The sequence below is a fragment of the Xenopus laevis genome, chromosome 1S (assembly GCF_017654675.1).
Source record: "Xenopus laevis strain J_2021 chromosome 1S, Xenopus_laevis_v10.1, whole genome shotgun sequence".
Taxonomy (NCBI): Eukaryota; Metazoa; Chordata; class Amphibia; order Anura; family Pipidae; genus Xenopus; species Xenopus laevis.
Genome location: NC_054372.1, coordinates 57,829,210 through 57,854,864, shown reverse-complemented (window position 1 = coordinate 57,854,864; position 25,655 = coordinate 57,829,210). Strand labels below are relative to the sequence as shown.

At 39.2% G+C, this 25,655-nt stretch overlaps 1 protein-coding gene across 25 annotated transcripts in view; it reads left to right on the top strand.

Moving 5' to 3' along the window:
* Positions 1–15,853: 15,853 nt before the first annotated feature.
* Positions 15,854–25,655, top strand: part of camk2d.S (calcium/calmodulin dependent protein kinase (CaM kinase) II delta S homeolog) — a 130,109-nt gene continuing 120,307 nt past the window's right edge. For 9 of the 25 annotated variants that reach the window (XM_041574312.1, XM_041574307.1, XM_041574311.1 and 6 more), the window contains exon 1: positions 15,902–16,168. In XM_041574312.1, coding sequence (XP_041430246.1) covers positions 16,107–16,168 — 62 coding nt within the window. In that variant the 5' untranslated portion in view covers positions 15,902–16,106. 25 annotated transcript variants of the gene reach the window in all.

Here is a 25,655-nt window from a genome sequence, read left to right as displayed (position 1 = left end):
AATGAAAGCTGGTCTGCTAATAATACGTTTGCATTTATAATATTTTACTTTAATACTATATAATAACCATTGCAAATGCTACTCTCAGGTAATGATTTTGCACGTGTTTAGATGTTGAGATTAAAGTGGAGAGGAGTAAAAAGAAAAAAGGAATTTTTTGAATTTATGCAGAATATTTTATTAGAGAACTTTCCTGCTCCAGTAATTAAGTGATTTTGGCTATTACCTATGAAAGTGTTCACAGCACCACCTGAGCAATGCACTGTCCTGACAACCACTGAAAATGAAAGAGGACAATATTAACATATTGACATCCAGAGACTACTGTGTGCAAACTGAAAATTTTAAAGGTGAAGTAAAGTCGTATCCCACTTGGGAGTGCCAAATGTTAGGCACCCCCACGTGAATGTATTTACTTACCTGAAACACCTGGGCCGGTGCTCCTATCAGCAGAAAACTGCACCAGCCCTGGGTTATTCTAGTGAGCACCACAGAGCGATCCTCTTCTGGCTTCTTCTTTCTGCAAATTTCCCGGGGCAGGTGCATGCACAGTAGAACGAAATAGCTGACTTTTTTTGTTAAAGTTTGGCTTTTCACTCTAATGCACATGCGCAGCCGCTAGGCAAGTTGATCCATAGGAAGGTAAAAATCCTTCTTTTCTAATTTGCCTTAGTTTGAACAGTCCCTTGATAAAACGTTATACCAAGAGCTATTTTCGATAACTCTGTATTTTCTCACTTGCTAAACAGCCATTCACTCCTTTTTTGAAGCTATACAATGTCTCTGACAGTATGGCTGATTCAGGCAGAGAGCACCACAGCTTCACAGCTTTCACTGTAAAAATCTTTCAAAATTGGCCCTTGTGTCTACTGAAAGGACTAGCTGTAAATATAGAATTAGAGTATTATATGTTTCAGTGTTTGTTTAGCCTATGACTAAGTGCCCCCAAGGCACGAAACGTGTAAGGCCTTTGCTGTGATGTTTTTGGCACAATAAAATCCTGGACCCCCCTTTTTATATGTATTATATGTTCCCCTTATATTTTTATACATAGTTATCAGCGCCTCTTCTCCAGAGTATGCAACCCCAACTTAGCACTGGAGACAACCTGCACAGCAAATTATAGATGGGGCCTTACCAGTGCTTTGTAAAGTGGAAGAATTACTCTCTCCTCGTCCTTTCACATACAAAAAAATGTAATACATAACCTGTGCTAGGTATACATTTCCATATTGACAAGCAGGTAAATGCGATAAGGTGGCTGGAGACACTTATAACTAGAGGTGGAATGCAGTCTTAACTGAGTGTTCCATTAACTTGATGCAATCATTGATCAATTATAAGAAGGATCTTGTTTAAAGATAAGGACACAAGTTCAACAAGACATGAACATAGTAAAATATATTCTTTGTGACAAGCTCAATCAGAACTTGATGCTTAAAGGGATGCTTAAATGGGAAAACTGTCTTCTTTTCAAAACGCATCAGTTAATAATGCTGCTCCAGCAGAATTCTGCACTGAAATCCATTCCTCAAACAGATTTTTTTATATTTAATTTTGAAATCTGACATGGGGATAGACATATTGTCAGTTTCCCAGCTGCCCCCAGTCATGTGACTTTAGTCAGTCTTTACTACAAGTTGGAGTGATACCCCCCCTCCCCAGCAGCCCATCAACAGAACAATGGGAAGGTAACCAGATAGCAGCTCCCTAACACAAGATAACAGCTGCCTGGTAGATCTAAGAACAGTGCTCAATAATAAAATCAAGGTCCCACTGCAACACATTCAGTTACATTGAGTAGGAGAAGCAATAGCCTGCCAGAAAGCAGTTCCATGCTAAAGTACTGGCTCTTTCTGAAAGCACATGACCAGGCAAAATGACCTGAAATGGCTGCCTACACACCAATATTACTAAAGAAAAATACACTTGCTGGTTCAGGAATTTAGTAGTGTAAACAGTGTAATTTAGAAATAAAAACTACGTCATAAATATCATGACAGCATCCATTTAAGGTTAAGAAAGAGGAGGATTTGGTTATAGAAAGTAAAATTAAGTAATACCATCAAGACATGAGAGATGATGAAAAAGTAAAAGTTAACATGTGTGAGTCACAATGTGGTTTTGTGAACAGAAAACCAAAATCTATATTAAAATTTCCGGGGCTTCCTTAGCATGTCTTCTTTTAATGCACTGATGACTCATATGGACAAGGATACTTTCTGCTGCTCTTCTCCCTCTTCTGTTTCCTCACAGAGTGATTGTGAGAGTAAGGCTTTACAAGCAACATCACAGCCAACTAGAGATCATGAAAAAGTAAGAGCAAGCTGGAACTACAAAAAGAAAGAAAAGAGTCCAGTGTGAAAGAGGAAGATAAGTGGATCATCAGAAATATATGCTGCAAAAAAAAAAAAAAGACGATTAAACCTGTCTAAAAAACTTTCATCCCTGATCAACTAACATTTTGTCTAAGGGCTTATAATGTTTCCCTATGCAACCCAATATTCCCATTTTCTACCACCTCCCAAAATACACAAGAGTAAATGTTGTCTTGAAGAAAGACCAATCCTTTCTTGTGTGGGGTAAATGAGAGTTAATAGATGTGTTTGTACCTTGAGGTTTTATCTGAGAGACACTTAACATGTCCTACATATATTAGATGATTTTGTTTGGGACACTGAATAAAGTTGGGCCACTGTATGTGGTGGGGTTACACACTTGTATACCTCACAACCAAGGTTTGAAAACTATAGAGTTTCATTTGGAGTGTTATAACGACTGTAATATGGAGATGAAGGGTTTTATTTTAAAGGTGATATGGTATCTTTTCATATTTTTAAAAATGTGGGTCTTTTTTTTATATAAGAGATACTGCACATATCACTTTACTTTGTTTTTAATTACAACACCTTACTTCTACTTTCTAAAATGGGCACTGGTTAAGGCAGTCTCTCCCTCTTAAAAGCCGCTCAGCAGTTGGCGGAGGAGGATTTAGCACAGAGTTTGAAACCAAGGCACAGGAGATGTTTACATAAAGAATTGGTACTATACAGAGAGGTAATATTCCTTTTTTACTATGATTAGAGATAAATAAGTTAGGGACCACCATGTGGGGTTTTACCTTGACATGGTATGGTGGCTTATCAATATTATGATCATAACTTTGTAACAAAAAAACCCTGTTTCAAAATTACATGCACTTGCATATTTACTTGAATTATTTAGACAGGGCTTTAAACTTTTTGAAATTGGCCTCAGGTGTGCATCCACAACCCCCCATAGTTACTTCTTTTTATATAGATGTCCTGCAGTGATTCTATGGCAATTTTTAGGGGAAGATTTATCAAGGGTCAAATTGAAAATTCTAATTTTTAAATTCTAATTTTGAGTTTATTTTAGTGTAATTCGACTACGGAATAGTTCAAATTCGATTTGTTTAAAAAAAATTAGAAATTAGAATTTTGAAATTTATCCTGTACTTTCTCTTTAAGAAGAATCGAATTTGACTATTTGCCATATAAAACCTGCCAAATTGGTGTTTTAGCCTATGGGGGACCTCCTACAACCAATTTTGGAGTCATTTGGTGGACTTTTAGAAATCTAATTTTTTTGATTCACGTTTGCAGGTCAAACATTTTGATTGTTTTTTCCCCCAAAATTCCGAGTTGATGGAAGTTTTTAGAAACTTGATAAATATGCCCCATAATGTCACAATCTCAATCTAAAGTTCACTAGTAGTGAGGAATTGATTTTTTATATTTATTTTATCTGGTGTTGGAAGAAGGTTGTTACCACAATTTTACAGGAAAGAAAGTATTCAACTACCTGTTGAGAGCCAAGTCTTGCCATCCCAAATACAGTTTAGGGGCATTTCAATTGACCAGTTTTAATGACTCTGCTGGCAATGCAGTAAAGATTAGGCATTTTTGTTGAAAACATTTGAAATGCATGATCCTTTTTTGGCACACAGTTACTCCTTGGAAGTGTTAAACAATGCATTCTTAAGAGCTTATACTGTATATATAACAGACATGATATATTTATGAATCAGGAGAATCCTTGGAAAAAATGCAAAAAAAGGTCACATGGTGAGGGCTGCCAGTAAGCAGTAGAGGTAAAAAGGTCCCCCTGTTTATTACAGCAAGCAATATGAGGAGATTAAAGGTTTTATTTATCATAATTAGCATTTGTGTAATTTTAGAGCTTTTTTTTTTTTTACCACGAATAAACTTACAATTTAATAACGCACAAATGTTTCCTTAGTTATTAAATAATCTGAACATAAAAAGTATGAATAAATAAGATGGCATAGTTTAATATTAGTTTCTCAGGGTTTTTACACATATTAAATTATTAAAAATTGTGGTTTTAGTGTATTATTTAAATACATGATCAAACAAAAAGTTTGATTTGTGGAAAAACAAAAAGTATCAATGTTAATCGGCCCCTAAGTGAATAATTGCATACTGGTTCTTTAAAACAGTATATTTATGGAGTAAATTTAATCAATGTATACGCCCATTTATTGTACTGCACAGCTGCCAGAATATGTTGGCACTTTATACATAACGTATATACTCAAGTATAAGCCGACCCGAGTATAAGCCGAGGTACCTAATTTTACCTACGAAAACTGGGAAAACTTATTGACTCAAGTATAAGCCTAGCAACAACTACAGCCCTGTCTCCCAGCAGCGCACATTCTGCCAAAGCGACCCCCCCAGCGATCAACCGGACTTCTTTGCAAAGTTGATGGTGACAGAGAATTGCCAAACGGATTACTGTGTGCAGAGGGTGCTGTGTGATCTTGCCATCACTGTTAATCTTTTGTATAACCAACAGAGGGTGCTGTGTGATGTTGCCATCACTGTTAATCCTTCATATAACCAACAGAGGGCGCTGTGTGATATTGCAGTCACTGTTATCCTTTCATTTAATAAGTCTCTCCCCAAGCGAACTGTTGGTATAGAAATGATTAAAAGTGACTGCAATCTCAGCTACTGCCCGCTAACTCGATTGCATTTTGGATGCTGAAAAACTCGGCTTATACTCGAGTATATACGGTACATGATAATAATTCTAGGCTTATCAGGGGAACAAAATCTCAGGTGATCTTTCTTCAATCCAGAATCACTGAGCTTCTTCTGTACACCAGGCTTTTCTCATCACTTAGAAATTTTCCTTTTAAGGACCCTCTGTCTCACAATTCTTTGTAAAGAACTAACCCTCTGTGATACTGAGCCATTCCATGCACTTGATTATTTACTGCTAAACTTTTGCCAGACTATTAAACCTGGGAACCTTTCCTGGCTGTCCAGACCATGTCTTAACTCGAGTCTATCTTTGCCCACCAATTCTGTACCTTGCTTTCATATTTTGCCTAGCAGGGGCTATTACTAGTGATAGGCAAATTTATTCGCCAGATGCAAATTCACAGCGAAATAAATTTGCAATTGTCGTGAAAATTCCCTGGCTTCTTTTTTTTGATACCACTGATGCAGTTGATGCCAGTGACAATTAAGATGCTGGCGACGATTACCAGATGCCCTTTGACTTCAATGGGCGCCGGTGTCAATGAATTGTCACCGGCATCGCTGTGAAATGGGACAAATTCGCCCATCACTAGCTATTACTGCCCAGCACCCCTGCCACTCTTCCTCAGAGCATAACATGTTCTCATCCTCAGGAGCTGTTCCCTGTGTAGGACAGACTACCCCTCCTTCACTTGCTCCCTGAAAACCAGCCCTTTTAGCCATAATACAATTAGAATCAATATCTTATTAAATGGTTAACAGTACAGGTGTGGGACCTGTTATCCCAAATGCTTGGGACCTGGGGTTTTCCAGTTAAGGGTCTTTCTGTAATTTGAATCTTCATACCTACTAAAAAATTATTTAAACATGAATAATAATGATTAATTATATAGTATATAATTAATAATAATAATATTTAAATCAAGTGTGATGTATTGTTTTATTATTACAGCAAAAAAGGAAAGTGATCTAATTAGCCTCATAGTTTACTGTTCCCAGAGAATCTCTTACATATAGGAATTAGATCCCTTTATGATGAGCAGAAGGTTTGCTACAAGGCTTGCCTAGAAGCAGTAGATATGATTATCTTTATTGAGATATAACTATACTAATTATATGCAAGGCTGTATACCAAATAAATCAAATATGATCAGAAAAACCTAAAAATGTGATCACTCCTGCGCTTCTGCTTGGCTCACATGGAAGTGGATAAGAGCCACAAGAAACAGCCTAGGAAAGAGATTGTATGGCACTATATTGAGTGATAATAATAATACAATGTGATTCTCTAGTGGTACTCTTTACAACACCTATTAAATACTGCTGGGCCAGTATAGTTTAAAAGTCTTAAGGTGAAAATATTATCAATTTTATATTTGTGAAAATATTATCAATTACACAAATACAGCGAATTCTCTGATAACATTTTAGGATTTATTGTTATTTGCCAAGACCCAATTCCTTTATGTTTAACTCAGTACATTCAGAGAGAGCAACACTGTGGAGTTTAAATTTGCCCCATCCTAAGCCAACCTATATATTATCTGGGTTGATGATAGGAGAAAATACTATTAATTATATCTGTTATATCACAAACTGTTATATGTGTATGGCAGAGCAATAAGGCTCAAGTTAGGACTTTTTCTAATCTCGAATTCTAATGATTTGAAACTACATTTTTTGGAAAATTAATATAGAGGACATAACATTTTTCTTAACATGCAACTTTCTAATAGTCTTAAAATATATATAAAAATATATTTACTTCATATCCCACACCATTATAGCAGTGTTCATATACCTTTCAGCGTCTCTAACTAAGAATGTAAAGGGGGGAACAAGGTGTAATAGATCAATAATAAAAAAAAAAGAGAAAAAACTGGATGGCCACCAATTCCATTATACACATATATATATTATTATGACATCTTACAAAGTACAATGTATATGTTGTTTATTATGTCCTAATATTAGGGCCACATAGAGCATATTTTTGTTCATAGTCCAAATATCAGTTTATAATATTCAAATGTGTATTAAATTTAGTGATCAATAGTTATATCATTGCATTAATTAAATGTGCTTTCAACATCACAAGAAGAATCTCACTCCATCTATTGCATATTATAGCGCATATTATATATATATATATATATATATATATATATATATATATATATATATATATAATGAACTCGAAACAGGCAGACGGCACTTCTGGAAAGGATTTTATTGGGGTTACTGCTGTAGAACCATACGCGTTTCGGGAGTAAATCCCTTAATCATAGGTTAAGGGATTTACTCCCGAAACGCGTAAGGTTCTACAGCAGTAACCCCAATAAAACCCTTTCCAGAAGTGCCGTCTGCCTGTTTCGAGTTCATTTGATGTTCGCATTTGGGACACTGCTCGACAGAGCACCTGGTCAGGAATAGCGGTGAGCAGTAGCAGTCCGTTTTCTTTGTTCTATATATTAAAAGTCAGATCTTAACAGTAGATTTGGTTTTCCAGTGCTGTGTGGGTGGAACAATCATGTTTAGTGAAGACTCTGAGACTGACATCTGCAACACACGCCACCAATATCTGTTTTGCTCAAGCAATTAAAAGGGAATATATATATATATCTATCTGCCTGCGACGTTTCGGGCCTGCAGCGTGCCCTTTCTCAAGCATAACAGGATAATGTCAGTAACACATGCCAAACATTTAAACATCTCAACAGGAAATGACATCAGGCTTCATGAATATTCATTGAATATTATTTTAAGATGTAATTACTTCACCTTTAAAGATCAGTTCTACTTGCAGCTCCGTGGAACCGCGATGGGGTCCAACGCCGCCCCGTCATATGCAAATGCCTTTATGGCTAAACTTGAAGAACAGCATGTATATTGCAATGTAGACTACACCAAGCATGTAATTGCCTGGTGGCGCTACATTGACGATATGTTTTTGCTGTGGCGGGGTGACGCTGAGTCCCTATCGCGGTTTCACGGTTTTTTGCAAACGATGCATCCTTCAATCTCATTCACATTGTCTTATGATTTTGAGAAGATACAATTCTTAGATGTACTTGTGTATAGGAATTCCATGAATGGGATAGAAACATCAGTATATACAAAACCCACCGACCGTAACCAGATTCTCCATTTCCATAGTAACCATCCACCACATACAAAAAAGTCTATACCTATTAGCCAATTGATGAGGGTTGACAAAATTGTAAGTAACACTGAAGAAAGGGCGAGACAACGTCAATTAATGTGCAAAAAATTTATGGATAGGGGATACCCTGGGAAAGTGCTTCAAATGGCACAAAAGAAGATTGCGAGCAATGTAACACAACAGACAGGCAGGAAGAATACAGATTCGGCGAACAAACGTATTCCGTTTGTATCTGAATTTAGTAATTCCAGTGACAACATAGGGAAAGTCTTACGCCGCCATTGGCACATTCTAAGCAAAGCTTATCCTCAAATAGGAGAATTTGTGGCTCCTCCAGTCATGTCATACAGAAGGGGTAAAACTATCGGTGGTATGGTCACTTCGTTTGAGGTCAAAACGCAATCCAAGCGGAGTGATGCCTTCCTAGGAAGGAGAAAATTAGGGATGTATCCCTGTTTGGGATGTGTACAATGTTCACATGTTATTAAAGGAGAAGCTTTTATACACCCCAGTTCGGGTGAAAAGATATCATTGAGAGGACATTTTACTTGTGTGTCCAAATATGTGATATATGCGTTGACCTGCCCATGTGGTTTCATATACATTGGGGAAACCACACAGATGGTCAAGTCACGCATATCTCAACATAAATCCTCCATCAATTTGGGAAACATGAGACTACCTGTCTCCAAACATTTCCTAGAAGCTGGCCATGTAGCAGACCAATTAAAATACATGGTTCTGGAGGGAATTCCACCCCTCAAATTTGGAGGCAATAGGGAATTAAAATTAAAGCAAAGGGAGGTGTGGTGGATTCACAGGTTGAAGACACTGGCACCATCCGGGTTAAATAGGGACTGTGATCTGTATTTATTTCTGTGATACAATGTAGCAGCATGACATGAAGTAGGTGTGTTAGATTTGATTTTGGAATTCCCAGAGGTGAATTGCTTATGACTCTATGTAACAACAGGGATGGCAGAGAATGGGTTAAAAATGCTGATAGCTAATGAGCCTGATGTCATTTCCTGTTGAGATGTTTAAATGTTTGGCATGTGTTACTGACATTATCCTGTTATGCTTGAGAAAGGGCACGCTGCAGGCCCGAAACGTCGCAGGCGGAGAGATGTTCTGCCACTAACAGGTCTTGTAATGAACTTTTAACTCAAATACACTTTTTTCACTTTTTGATATAACGAGTGCTGCCTTTTTCTTGTCTACTCTGTATTTGTATGGGAAGCCTACGGAAGTCTCCCTAAAGGCGCTGCACCAACCACACTTGTTAAGCTGAAGATACAGTGAGTGCTGCTAAATACTTGTCTTTATATATATATATATATATATATATATATATATATATATATATCTCTATCATATCATAGTTTGTGTTATGATAATACTCCTTACCACAGGAGGGATTGCTAGGTGAAGCTGCGTGATGAACCATAGTTCTTGGGTGTGTTTGGACTAACTCTGGGAGATTGAGAAGTAGATGTGCTTAATAGACTGCAGCTGCCAATTATTAACCTGGTAACTAGCAGTTGTTTGTGTACCAGTGTACCTTTTTCAGGTTTATTGCACATGTAGCAATTTGGTGTCCTTGGAGAAGTTGTTCTGATAGAACATTTGCTGTCAAACATCCCTTCCCACAATACTAAAGGGGAATAACAATTTGGCAAACTGTTGCAACTAATGCTAGAAAATATGTGCTCGGTGGCACTGGGTGTTTACCTTGTTCATCTTAATGTTGCACAGTTTATATAATTGATTGGGGATTCGTCAAATATGAGAATAAAAGCCTCACTTTTCAGAATGTCTGAGGCAACATTAGTAAACAAGCCCCACTGGAGGTTTTGATATTGCGTTTTTTAGATCACCCTGTCCACTGCACTTTCCAAATAATAATAATAATAATGTTTTTCCCTCAGTACAGTAAACTGACACTGTTGCAAGCAGAGTAGTTAGTTACTCCATTACATAAAACAAATGACACTGGGACAGTTTTAAGCAATAGATAAATGTTGCAGGGAGGTATGCAAATAATTGCTTCCCTACAGAAAGTGCTAGCACCGAGTGTTCCCTGCAGACTGAACTATTCCAGACAGCTAAATGCTTTTTACATTTTTAAATATCTGGTTCCCTGATGCTAACAGGCCAAAAGGGTTTACACTGCACAGTCAATGCAAATACAGACAGAAAGCATTGATAGGAATACAACTTTGAAGTGGTGATATTTATGCTGCATGCTAATAAAAGGAACGGCAGATTCTTTGCAGTTATCTCTCCCTAGAAAATATAGGAGTAGATTTAGAATGGTGTGGGTAAAATTGGAAGCAAATTACTGGCACATTGTGCAACCTTATCACTGTATATAGATTATACACTCAGTTCAGTACTGAATGTTATGAAAACCACAATTCTCAGTGTGTGGTTCTTCCTGTAATCGCCGAAGTGTTGCATTGCAGCTGGTTCTCAAAGGGCCATAACCAAAGCCTTCTCATAATTGTGCACTGTTCTCAGCTGACATTTCTACACCTTGTGCAGGAAAGGTAAGTGGCACATATCCCAGAGAGGCTTTCCAACTGTACAAAGCCGTCCGCCATTCACTGCCCCATCTCTGTACCTGGTAGTGTGGAGAGTTAGTGGCTGCAATGTCTGACTGCATCATATCTGGTACAGAGGTTACCTGTGGAGCCACAGCACTGGATAAAACAGAGCACCCGTTTGTGGTTGACTTTTGTCAGTGCCTCAATATGGAATCAATAACAGCATTAGTACCACATTCACTTGCCACAAGCCAGTCGCAAGTGGATATTGACACAATGCACTAAGGCCAATTCCAGACGTAGTGGACCTCTGCCTGCAGGGTAGCCCAGGCCGAGAATACACTCCTCCTCTGTTGATTGATGTGCCTGTACCTGGATGTTGAAATCCAACTTGTCTGCCTGTACCTGGGCCATATAATGTATTAGGGTGCAAGCACAACAAACAGCAGCGGAATGGATTCTCTATCTGCTTTTCTTCTTAGGTGTAGGTCTACTATGTCTGGCACTAGCCTAAGGTAGGTCTGGACTGAGACTTAAAATAGTCAGCACAGATTCTATGTCAAAAGCCACCTGAGGCCACCCCTCCCAAGCACTTACCTTTCCTGCTCTAGAGCGGTGCATTGATATTGCACTAGACAAGCCCTCTTGCACTAGAAGAGCCAAATTAAAGTTACCAGGAGTAGCTTTTTCCAGCCCCTGGTAACATGCTCTGCACTGCCATCTGAGATGAGTTTTATGGCTCTTCTCATTGGTGCAGTGCCCCTGAAACTAGTTCCTGGCATTCCAAGTAGAGATGTCGCGAACTGTTCGCCGGCGAACTTGTACGCGCGAACATCGGGTGTTCGCGCTCGCCGGAAGTTCGCGAACGTCGCGCGACGTTCGCCATTTTGGGTTCGCCATTGTTGGCGCTTTTTTTTGCCCTCTCACCCCAGACCAGCAGGTACATGGCAGCCAATCAGGAAGCTCTCCCCTGGACCACTCCCCTTCCCTATAAAAACCGAAGCCCTGCAGCGTTTTTTCACTCTGCCTGTGTGTGCTGAAGAGATAGTGTAGGGAGAGAGCTGCTGCCTGTTAGTGATTTCAGGGACAGTTGAAAGTTTGCTGGCTAGTAATCGTTTTGATACTGCTCTGTTATTGGAGGGACAGAAGTCTGCAGGGGTTTGAGGGACATTTAAGCTTAGGTAGCTTTGCTGGCTAGTAATCTACCTTCTACTGCAGTGCTCTGTATGTAGCTGCAGTGGGCAGCTGTCCTGCTTCTGATCTCATCTGCTGACTGCTGCAATAACAGTAGTCCTTGTAAGGACTGCTTTTATTTATTTTTTTGTTGTTTTACTACTACTACTACTATAAGAGCCCAGTGCTATTAGTCTAGCAGTGTTGGGGAGTGGGACTGGTGTGCTAATCTGCTGCTCCTAGTAGTTCAGCAGCACCAACTTTAATTTTTTTTTTTTAATATTCATTTTTTTTTTATTTTACTTTTTTTTATTTTACTACCGCTGTAGTAGTGTATAAGTTGACCTTTTAGGCATTATTTGCCCTGTAGGCATTTTTTGCCCAGTGTGTTATTCAACCAACTGCCATCTAGCTGTGTGACCTTGTTCACATTCTGTCTAAATATCCATAATATTACCGTCTCCAGAAAAAACACCGGAGTGACTTTTTTCAAGCAGCCATAATATATTTTACGTAATCCGTATCCATCGCTGTAGTAGTGTATAAGTTGACCTTTAGGCATTATTTGCCCTGTAGGCATTTTTTGCCCAGTGTGTTATTCAACCAACTGCCATCTAGCTGTGTGACCTTGTTCACATTCTGTCTAAATATCCATAATATTACCGTCTCCAGAAAAAACACCGGAGTGACTTTTTTCAAGCAGCCATAATATATTTTACGTAATCCGTATCCATCGCTGTAGTAGTGTATAAGTTGACCTTTTAGGCATTATTTGCCCTGTAGGCATTTTTTGCCCAGTGTGTTATTCAACCAACTGCCATCTAGCTGTGTGACCTTGTTCACATTCTGTCTAAAATACGTTGACTCAACGTATATGGCAAAAAATTACTATTTTCAGCATTTATATGGCATATTTTTTCTGGCAACTGTGCTTCAGTGGCTGCGACCAAAAAAACTGGGCAAACAATGCCTACAAGGTCAACGTATGGCAAAAAATGACTATTTTCAGCATTTATATGGCATATTTTTTCTGGCAACTGTGCTTCAGTGGCTGCAACCAAAAAAACTGGGCAAACAATGTCTACAAGGTCAACGTTATGGCGAAAAATGACTATTTTCAGCATTTATATGGCATATTTTTTCTGGCAACTGTGCTTCAGTGGCTGCGTCCAAAAAAACTGGGCAAACAATGCCTACAAGGTCAACGTATGGCAGTTGTTTAAAGAGAACAGTAGATTACTAGCCAGCAAAGCTACCTAAGCTAAAATGTCCCTCAAATCCCTGCAGACTTCTGTCCCTCCAATACAGAGCAGTATCAAGCAGATTACTAGCCAGCAAACTTACTATCATCTGTCCCTGAAATCACTAACAGCTCTCCCCCTACACTATCTCTTCCAAGCACACACAGGCAGATTTTTCAGATACATTTTTGCCCTTGATCCCCCTCTGGCATGCCACTGTCCAGGTCGTTGCACCCTTTAAACAACTTTAAAATCATTTTTCTGGCCAGAAATGTCTTTTTTAGATGTTAAAGTTCGCCTTCCCATTGAAGTCTATGGGGTTCGCGAACCGTTCGCGAACCGCTCGCATTTTTGCGCAAGTTCGCGAATATGTTCGCGAACTTTTTTTCCGACGTTCGCTACATCCCTAATTCCAAGTACACACAGGCCCAAATAATCCTCACAGGCTTAATAGTGACTGTCTATGGCAGGAGTGTCCATACTTTACTACTACTTAATTGTCCCATTATGATCTACATCCATACAGTCCCAGTGGGCCAAGGTGTCAGTGGGTCCTCATGTTGCTAAACATTCGGCCTATTTCATGGTCATTCCCTATTTCTATGAGAAAAAAAGGCTAAATAGGTGGAATAATGGGTTATAATATGTAAAGAAAAGAGACTAGGAGAATTAGGTTGAGCGAGGATAAGAAGAATAATAGAACTGACAGTGGGCCCCTGGTCTAAGTTGTTTTTGGTGGGCCCCTAGTCTAAGGTTTTTGTGTGGGCCCCTGGTGTCCCAGTCTGACACAGCATCCATAAAAGCATTGTTAGCATTCTGTTGCATGGAAAATATTAAATATTGATTTATGAGTAAATGTATATTGGTATGTAACCTTATGTAATTATGTAAAATAATAAATATCTGAACGAAAATAATGAAACACAAGGGTGCTATATAAAAGCTAGAAAAGCTATTTGTTGACAGTGTCTTGAGATCTATTGGTAGATCCGGATCTACATTTTGGACACCCCTGGTCTATGGTATCTTGCAGTAGCCCCTCTGACATTTGCCAGAATCTACAGATTGCCAGTCCATGCCTGCACTAAGGGAGTTCTGGTCATGGTGAATGTAATTCCAGGATTCCCTTGTGTAAAAGAGTGCATTTGTGCATAACTAACAGGCCGAAGAGGTACGCATGGATCTAAATGCCTGTCTGAATCGATCAATGCTTGCATGATTTTGCATCCATTTTGGCATTTTGCACTAGTGCTTGCATTCATAAATGAGCTTTAGAAGGGGCATTGCTGGAAAACTATACCCTTAAAATGAATACTTAAGCAACAGATTAAATTAAGTGGCATATTAAAGAATCTCACCAAACTGGTATATATATTTAAGTAAATATTGCCCTTTTACATCTCTTGCCTTGAGCCACCATTTTGTGATAATCTGTGTGCTGCCTCAGAGATCACCTGACCAGAAATACTACAACTCTAACTGTAACAGGAAGAAGCGTGGAAGCAAAAGACACAACTCTGTCTGTTAATTGGCTCAGGTCAACTAACATGTTTGGTTTGTTTGTGTGCACCGTGAATTTTAGGATCCCAAGGGGCTGCCCTCATTTTTTTAAAATGGCAGTTTTCTATTTATGATTATCCATTGGCACGTACTAATAAAAAGTATAGTATTATGGATATGGTTTATTTACATGAAGAAGGGTTTTACATATAAGTTGTTTTATGCACTATAATTTTTATAGAGACTTCATTGTTGGGGGGGTATAGTCAGGGGTGCAACTACAGAGGAAGCAGACCCTGCGGCTGCAGGGGGGCCCAGGAGGTATAGGGGGCCCCATGAGGACCTAATTAATGAGCAATTTCGATATATGTTGGTAAAACAGGACATCCTGTGGATATGTTGGGGCCCTAAAATGAATAACATCTCGTTACACCACTGGGTGTAGTTTTCGTGTACGGAGCAAATATCCTGTAGCTGACACACAGTTCCCCATATATGAGATCTACAGCTACAATGTATTGGGGTTTTTTTTTTGGGAAACAATTCATAGGCGACCTTCCTGATTAGATGCAGCCTGTACCGTCATTATTATATAGAAGTACTGGCGCCCTGTATCTTTCACGTTGCTAATTTGCTCCAACAATGTTTATCTCAACCGCCAGTCAGAGAATAACAAACAGAGGGATTTCCCGGTGAAACACGCAGCAAGGGATGATGATGTTATTATACCCCGTCCGATATCTCAGTGGACGCGTCTGCTGTTGTTGAGTCGCTAGAGGGAGGCGCGTTCCACAGAACAGCAGAGGGGGGAGAGCGAGCGAGCAGCTCATACACCACTCACAGAGCACTAATAACCCGCATATAACATAACTGTGAGCTCTTTCCTCACGGGCTGCCATTAGAGACAGCGGGTCGCGACATAAATCCATTAGCCTGCGCTTTTTTTTAAAGGACTCATAGCGTCGTATTTCAGCGACGCTCACCCACCTGCGGCGCGTTTTCGCCTTGTTTATAGTTTGACCTGATGTGTTACTTTAAATCGCGTTGTTAAAAGGAACCAGCAGCTGTTTGTGACACTGTCATTTTAGCGCTACGTTCTGTTGTGCTGCACCGCGCTCCCCACAGGGACAGGGAAGCGAAAGTGAAGCAACGACACTGGCAGTAAGGCAAAGCTAAGAACTAGAGAGCAGTGACCCTGCTGCGTGCAGAGAGGCGGAGAGGAGGAGGAGGAGGAGGTGGTGGAGGAGGAGGAGAGGGGTACAGGGAGGAGGGAAAGCCAAGCATCATCCCCAGGCTCAGGTTAGGAGCGACTCTGCGCCCTGCTGCTGCCGCCACTTCAGGATCCCGGCGCTGCCGCTTCTCTTGCCTGTCGTTGCGCTGCTGCGCTTTGCCTAGCACCCCGACCCTGCACCAGCAGCGGAGAAAAGCAGTGAGACCAGGAGGAGGAGGCATGGCTTCAACTACTTGCACCAGGTTTACGGATGAGTACCAGCTCTTCGAGGAGCTCGGAAAGTAAGCGGCTAGATCTCACATATATATATATATATATATATATATATATCTATATCTATATCTATATCTATATCTATATCTATATCTATATATATACACATACACTACTATATATATATATCTATATATCTATATATATATATATATATATATATCTATATATCTATATATATATATCTATATATATATATATCTATATATATATATATATATATATATATATATATATATATATATATATATATATATATAGATATATAAATATATATATATACATATATATATCTCTGTATTGTTTGTGGCCCAGTAGCGCCTCACCTGTAGCCCTCCAGCCTTATATAGAGTTATAGTTTATCAACAGCAAAGGGGCTAGTTGGGCATGTCTGGCTTACACACACACACACTAGCTCTTTCATATTTCTGATTGAGAGATTTATTTTGTTATATATATATATATATATATTATACACACACACACACACAGATATATGTGTGTGTGTGTGTGTATACATTTATATATATGTGAGTGTGTATATAATATCTATGGATATATATATATATACACACACACACACACACACACACACACACACACACACACACACACACACACACACACACACACACACACACACACACCCCCCCTTCTGTCCACTAGTGGTGGCTGTAGGGGCAGCATATCTAGATGCCCATTTGATTTCATTTTTTTTTAAACATTTGCCCAGAGGTGAACTTTGTGGGAAGAACAATGTTATATCATGTATGTTCTTTTTGATCTGCTCTTTTTCTCGTGATCGGTATGGCAGACACCTGGCATGCTCTTGTATTAGAATGATCGAAATAAATATTACACAGGCCATTTATATTGGTAATGGTTCGCTTCTCGGTCCAGCCGACACCAGCACCCTGTTCTGTCGCTCTGTTGGTGAAATGGTTAATCGCCTAATTCATTTATTTATAGCATATGTGGGGAAAAAGTGACGCATAGACCCAGCCTGTGCCCAAGTATGTTTGATTGTGCCTATCTTCACTAGGAGGCTTGTGCCAGGAAATAGTCCATTGTGTTATCAGTATTGCCAGTGGAAGTGTGCCGTTTAAAAAGCACATGGATGAAAACTTGTTTCTTGGACTGCAAGGAAAAGCAATTGTGAGGTTACAGCAGAGGGAATCCCTACCGTGTATATTCTTTACACACCTCTATCCAGAAAAGATAATGAAAAAATTCAACTTTTTAATACATGTTTAAAATTAAAAAAATCAAAGTGATTTGTTAATGTAATCGCAAAAGCAAGCAATGTTTGTTTATCCTTCTCTGGTTGTGTGACTCTGTAGAAGTAGCTTTCTTCTGCTACATGGTTTCAGCAGGCACAACCAGAAGTGCAGCGAACATAAGTAGCCAGACTAGGGTTGCCACTTGGCCAGTATTTTAACGGCCTTGGTGTTGAAAAAAGATGCCTGGTGTCAATGTTATTAATAGGGAAGAAAGATAAAAATCTATTGTAAGGTTTGTATTTTTTTTTCCAGAAAAGATGGCAACTCAAAGCCAGACAGATTGAATTTACAAATACCTATTTTTTCTTAATACTATTTTCTTTCATTATGCAAAAAACATTTTTTTTTTTTTTATGGGAGGTGGAAATCCCCTTTAACAACAGAGGCTTTATACCAAAATAGATGCCATGCACTGAATGTTCAGCAACGAGAAATGCTGTAAGGACAAAAAGCCAAGACTATAAATAACAAAAAATGTAATAAACTGCTGGAGGCCAATGTTGCCTGGCAATATAGAGAGAATGCGGTTGGCCAGATTCAAAGCTTCATCCAGTGGCTCGGAAACATAGTCTGGATACCTTGTATTTCTCAGGGGAAATGAGGGAATTCTTCCAGCTATCATCGCTGGTGACTCACACTACAGAAATTCAGGTCAGTGTGGAAACATCTTGCTTTCCTTAGAACTGATTAAGTTGCCTCTTTTGATGTATTCACTGTGTCTGGCCACTTGCATTCTTCACCTATCTATCGATCTCTGTATTGTGTATTGCCCAAAACATAATCGCACTAATGATAAATATTCACTCTTGACAAAGACATGGGAGAATACTCCATCCTGATGCTGTGGTGTACCCTTTAGGGTGTCAAGGTCCCACAGAAACAATACTCTCTAAAATAATAATGTTTTTTGTTGCTGATATTACCTGATAGCCACTCTCCATTCTAATGCAAAGCAGTATTCACTATGTCTTATCTCTAAAACTAGGGCTCCATAGTAATGCTGACTTTTAGCACTGTAAAGACAACAGCATCCATCATTCACTTGCATGAAGCACATTGAACTTGTAAAGACAACTGCCTTAAAGGACTACTACTGTTTATGCATTTAGGAAAGGGGGGTCATTGACAGGATCTAGGGAACCACTGGCACATTCTGGAACGATCTACATCAGTGCAATTTACAACATACGTATAGCAAAGTGGAAAGAGAGGATGAGAAAAAATACATCATTGTTCCCTTTCTGTAACATTATTTTCTTCATCAGTAGCATACTGGCTATTGTGCTTGTCATTTGTAGTATAACATTTCCAGGGCCGAATTTACATAGCTGGAGCCCCTAGGCCAGCTGCCATTCGTTGCCCCTGTCCCCTCCCTCCTCTTTTTCATGCAAATTTCATCGGGACCGGAGCGATGGGTATTTGCACACAGAAAATGTTTGTATCTCCTGCGTATCCCCAGAGTTTTTTAACAAATGTGGCTGGGCAGAATGCCACCCCCTAAAATCCTGCCGCCCTAGGCCTAGGTGGCCTGTCCACAAATCCGGGCCTGAACATTTCTTTATACTGCACTTAAAATACATGTGTGTGTTTTGCGGAGAATGCCCATTGGGTATTTTTGGCAGAAGCTGTATGACAACCACCTTGGTGATTTGAAAGCCAGTTGTTTACTGTTAGCAGAAGGCTATGAATGACTGTGTAGAAAGTATACATTTCTTCGGTTTAGCTTGCAGGACTTCTAAAATTTGTAGCTGCTACTAGGCTGAGGGCAGGAACCTTAGAGGCCTTAGCAGAATTAATTAGTTCTTGCATCACAGAAAATAATGGATTTGTAGGTGTCAATTGGGGTGGGAGGCAAGGGTTGGTACTTCAGACCCAATGTACCTCTAGTCACCTGTTCTTCCTACTTAGGTGCATCATCTGACCAAATGTTATGTTGTCAGTAAAAGGACAGTTGAGGAGACCTTTATATTGACTGGTAGTAATAATAATGAAAAGTAAGTTTTGTCGTTTGTATGTTTTAAGAACACAGGACCATTTCCCTTGTTGAAGTTTAAGATAAAGGTGAACTAAAACGTTCTGCTTGAAAGTTTGTAAATCCTTTAAAATGTTCTATATTTTTATATGAATGTGGCCTAAAAAATAATCTGATTTTCAAACAAGTCCTTAAAGTACATGAAGAAAAACTAGTTAAATAACAAAAATGATTATAGTTGGTCATGTATTTATTGAAAAAAAATCTTTCAATAACATATATGCTTATGGCAAAAGCAAGTGAATCAGTATTCACTTAGTGTCGCATTTGGTGTGACCCCCTTGTGCAGCAATAACTGCAACTAAACGTTGCGGCAACTGTATTAATTGGATTAAGGTCAGGATTTTGGCTTGGCCATTCAGAGCATTCACTTTATTCTTCTTTAACCATTCTTTTGTAGAACGACTTATTTGTTTAGGATTGTTGTCTTGCTGCATGACCCACTGTCTTTTGAGATTGATTTAACAGAAAGACCACTTGACATTTTCCTGTACAATTCATAGTTCAGAATTCATTGTTCCATCAATGATGGCAATCCGTCTAAGCCAAGATGCAGCAAAACAGGCCCAATACAGAACACTCCCACCTCCATGTTTCACAGATGGGATAAGGTTCCAAACTCATGAACATTCACCAATGTGAGACAGGCCTTCAGTTGCTTAGATGTTACCCTGAGATCCTTTGTAACCTCTCAGACTATTAGACACCTTGCAGATGGTTATCCTTGATGGTCTTCCACTTCTGAGTAGGGTAACAACGGTCTAGAATTTCCTTCATTTGTACACAATCTATCTGACGATTGGTGGAGTCCAAACTCTTTGGAGAGAGTCTTGTAATCTTTTCAAGCTTTTTGGGCATCAATGACTCTTATTCTGATGTCTTCAGACACCTCCTTTGTTTGAGCCATGATGCAAATACACAAATGTGTTATATGTGTTAATCAGGCTTTGCTGGATCCGCGTTCTTTAAATAAAACAGGGTCTCACCTGGTCACAACTGATTGTCATCCCATTGACTAAAAACAACACACTCCCCTTCAAATTATTTGATAAACCTAAGGATTCACTTACTTTTGCCACATGCAGATATGTTATTGGATCTTCTTTTTTTTTTTCCAATAAATTCATGACTGAATATAATACTTTTTGTTTAAATGGGGTATATACTTTTAGAACTTTTTTGAAAATCAGGAGATGTTTTGGGTCACATTCATATAAAAATATAGAATATTTTAAAAGTTTCAGAAAGCACCACTGTATGTGGTTGGCTTCTGTACCAGGCCAATGCCAACTGCCATTTAGCAGTGAAGTTTTGTGCCTCTGAAGATACCAATGGTGGCTCCCCATTTTTTTTTCTGCTTATTCATGCCCATATAGCATTTCAAGGCCTAAAAATTTGTAGACGTCTGTTTTTATTTAGTGTCTCTGTGCTGAGATATATTCCACTTGTGAGTAACCTTACTTTACTCTAAAGCTGGCCATAGATGTTAAGATTTTTAAAAGATCAGATCCACATCGTGAGACCACGATCTTTTCGGAAAAATCGTACGAATTTACCATCAACTAAAAAGACCAATTTGCCAGGAAAACAAAGGGGAGCTGCCTGCAAACATAGATAGATTGCACTGGGACCGACAAAGATTTTTTGACCTGGCCGATCAATTTCCCGACAGATGTCGGCCGAAAAATCGGAAGATGTATCGTATGATCGCTCGAATCCCACTAACCGCACGATAATTTCGAAGGACTTCCCTTAAATCAGTCGTTAGGCAAGAAGAATCGTCGCATCTATGGGGAGCTTAAGCCTTATTTGCAAACACAGCGCAGATATGTGGAAAATGGAGTTGTTGGACGTAAATCGCCATGATTCTTTCCACACTGCTGCTTTTTTCCCCCATAATTCCAGCATCATAGCAACAGCTGCAAGTTGCACCCTCTACAACGCCACCCTATGCGTTTAAACGAGTCCACATTTTTCCAGCTAACATTTTCAGAATGCGAACTGTGTCATTTCTGATGCATGGCTTAAAAATAGCATTCGCAGGGGATTCTTTTGGTGCAAGTTGATTGTAGCTTTTTGACGCGTACATCTTTGGAAAAAATCACGCATATAAAAATTGTCTATTGCGTCAAAATTATTTCGACGCCCATTGAATTCAATGTGTTTTGCAAATTTTTCGGCGAAGTGAAACGTGACGCATTCGCTCATCACTAGGCACCACTTCACACTGTTAAAATCTGCATAGTCAGAGTGTTTTTATATTGTTATGAATGGGAGGTGGTGACAGCCAGGGAATGGAAATTATAACTCATAGTGTTATGTTTTGGGTAAATGAGGATGAGTTGAGTATAACAGTGCTTTATTAGCAGGCTCTCACGCAGCCATTACACAACAGTAACTTTCACTTTAAAGCTGTCAGGAAGTATGCACAGTATAAGTCTGGGCACAGTGACATCTACAGGCCATTTGTATAAACACCACACATAGTCCTAAAGGCAAATACAACACCACAATATTAAATGGTTTTGTGTGCATTCAGATACGTCATCTTGGGTTGGTACAATTGTGTACATGCATTAATAATCTACAATATACTGTAGCTATCAGGGTTGCTTTTCAAATGTAGCTGTAGGGCCTACATTTTCACAGCATGTAACAGATAAGCTATTTAGAATACAATAATTCAGGTATTTAAGTGAACATTAGCAGAGGTTAATTCATGACACTACAAATCAGTAGGAAGAATATGACCACAAAATGTACTGTAAAGGCAGTTTTAATATGCATGTTCATTGACTTGAAGGAAACTGACTCACAGGCATACTGCATCTGTCCATTTGGACTGAAGAACTGATGTCTTTCAGTTTTTCTTAGTTGTGACAACTGCAGCACGACAGGCCTTTGTAGTCATATAATATACGTTATCAGTATTAATAGAGAAAGCTATATAGACACAGCTTAAACTAATACTGACATTTTTCTGTCATTAATAGAAACATGACACTATTATTAGTAAGGGAGAACTGCACATTTTGTTTCTTTTAGAAATACCTGACCTAAGCTGACGGTTACCTTCAGTAGATTGGAGTATTGCTTAGACCATATACACACAGAAGTGTAGGCTCCACTGCTCTCAGCCTGTGTATTTTTTGCAAACGGATCCACCCCATGCCCCCGCTTCCACTTGTGTGCAGTCGGATAGAGTGGCGGTAGGCCCGAAGATGCTTCCCGCTTATTTGGGCCGATAGCTGCGTGAGAGGCAGTAGAATCTAATTCAGATCAATTGAGATGGGACAAAGAGTGGATCCGCTACAACTGCATGTGCCAATGACCTTTCATTTATACGCCAACCTATAGAAGGATTTTTACTGCCCCCTACCCAGCTCTGCTTACTGAAGACAGTTCATTTGCATTGATAAGCCAAACATTATAAGATCTGTTCTTTTGGTGACCTTGAGGTGGGCAATTTTGGGCAGATCCAATCTTTTGGCTGATTTCAACCCCTGTGTGGCACTAGCCTTAACTTTTTCTCCTCTTCCATGCGTGCCCTCTTCTTTTTTTCTCCTGTACTGTATTCAGATCAAATTGTAATGGGTCTTATGAAACCATATTGGGTGTGAGTTGTCTGGATCTGACTTTGGTCAAACTAACTCAAACTGGAGTAGCTTAAAGGTGCAGAAATACAAATCAATGGAGGGCACACCAATAGAAATACATTTAAACATATTCAAAATATTATATAAGGTGCAACTAGCCCAAAAGTACCCCCATACAGATTTACTTAATTAGCACTATTTCAATGTACTGGACTTGCTGTATTGCTATCTAATAGGGTTGATGTATAGCATTTGGTGATGGGCCTAATTTTAATTGTGTTCACCTTAATGGTAGACCACCTCAACTTTTAAGTTTGTGAAAAAAAGATTAGTTTGTTTGATTAGATATTAATTGGTCTTTGCCTGAATTTGCCACCCAGGTGGTGGGCCAGATCAGGCTTGTGCAATTATTTGGCCCAGGGTCAAAGTATATCATTGAGCCATGGCAACAAGATTTTCCAGCAGATATTACAAGCAAACAACTCTTTCTATGATCACCAAATATAATGTGTTTTACATGTGGTGATTCCAACTAATGTGAAGAGGCAGGTATTGTCAGGCACTTTATCAACTGTGGGAGAGGAGATTTCCTGCCAGCCAACAATTTTAAGGAGAATTGAAGTATACAGACAAGTATTAGTTCAACACAAATAACTGACACAGCATTTATTTCCTTTTGATAACGAACTACATTGTGATTAAAGGGGCAGTTCACTTGTGACACCTCTATTGTTCACACCCCTAAAACCCTGTACTGTTCACACCTGAAACCCAGAATGAAACTAGGGCACCAGCACTGTGTCACTGTATGTAGTACATATTAGAGTGGTCCTGATCAGTGTCTCCAGCTCTGTTCTGCCTTCCCTATGCTCCCTGTGTGTGTGTCCTGCTCTGTCTGCGTGTGCCTTGCTCTGCCTGTGTGTGCTCTGCTCTGCGGCTGTGCCCTGCTCTGCCTGAGTGTGCTCTGCTCTGCCTGAGTGTGCCCTGCTCTGCCTCAGTGTGCCCTGCTCTGCATGTGGAACATAAGCCTGGTATTTGTTCTGGGGGTTTAACATTTGAAAATAAATTATTGTTAGGGGCCCTTAAGGTGTTGGGAATACTGTGTTATCCAAGGGGAAGAGGAGGCATATGGATTTAAGGGTATATCTTAATATGACAAGTTTTTTCACATAAGAAATGTCCCAGCAGTGCGCACCAACCATTTGTTTTTTTTGTGTGCTACCACAATTAATGCGGATATGGTCTTGTGATAACATGGGTGTGGTTTAAAAACAGAGAGTGGTCAACACTGGCTTCAATTATTGGCCCTCCACTCTGAGGCCGGAAAAATTTTGTCTCTCAGTGCCACAGAAGTTGGACAGCACTGTTTTAGAAGATGTAGTCAGTGACATTATAGGACAATTTGCAATTGGTATTTATATTTATTTACATTATTTAGCATTTTATACAGCAACTCTATGGCATTTTAGCAGCTATTTCATTACTAGGGCCCAGTTTAGCCTAGCAAGCAGGCGGTGGTTTGAGTGAGAGAATGGAAGAGGAAAGGGTATGAAAAGAAAAATATAATTAGATATAACAATACAATAGTTGCCTTTTAGCAATAGAGAACAGTGACTCTCTTTTGAAAGAGGTAAAAGAGGAAGGCTAATAATTAAAAACGGTAACAAGTGAGGAGCTGTCAAAAAGTTTCTAAAACAGGACATTCCATACATCCCAACTGTCCTGTTTTTCATGGGACACTGCCGATTTTGACAACTCAACCCGTAGCCCTGGATTGTTGCTGAAATGTCCCGACTTTCTCTTTGATCTATTGCACTGAACAGCTAGAAAAAGATACAATGTTTGTAACTTAATTGGCTTTTGGCAGAGAGCCCAGAATACTGGAAGGTGCACTTATAGATACTGTTGTAACAATTTAAGATAATCAATTAAAGACAAGCAGGTCTCTTGGGGAAACTGTGACTTGTAATTTAAAGGGGAATTCCATCTTTTAAACCAAAATTTTATAAAGAGGTCCATATAACACAATGGACAAGTATGACTAAATGCCATTTTCTATGCTGAAATCCAGCTGTTTAACAGTTCTTCTCTTTCTGCATCATTTGAAATCCTGGCAGGGAAGGAGGGACTAAACACAGATGTTACAAATTGTAACAACTTCTCCACAGCTTACAGAAAGCATGCAGGAACTACATAACCCACAATGCATTGCACTGGGATGTTGTGTTCCTTATTGAAATCACGTGTGCAGGAAATTGTGGGGTTTGTAGGATGCAGGCTAAGGACAGATGGCTGCTGATATAAAGTAATAGTAGTCAGCCAGCTCAGCAAAGTAGTCAGACAGATCAGCATGGTACTAGGCTTAGGGAACTGTTCCAAACCCTTTTTTAATTGATGTATATTGCAAAATTGCTTGAAATTATATTTACTTTTCAAAAGCTTCAAAAGCTTAAGTTATGTTTGTATAGAGATGTATGGGCAATTCAACTTCATTAGCAAAACTGTAATAACACCTAAGAACCACAGAAATGTGTTCAAACTTTCATAATCTACAATTTTTTTTTAAATGGACATGGTAATTAAGGGT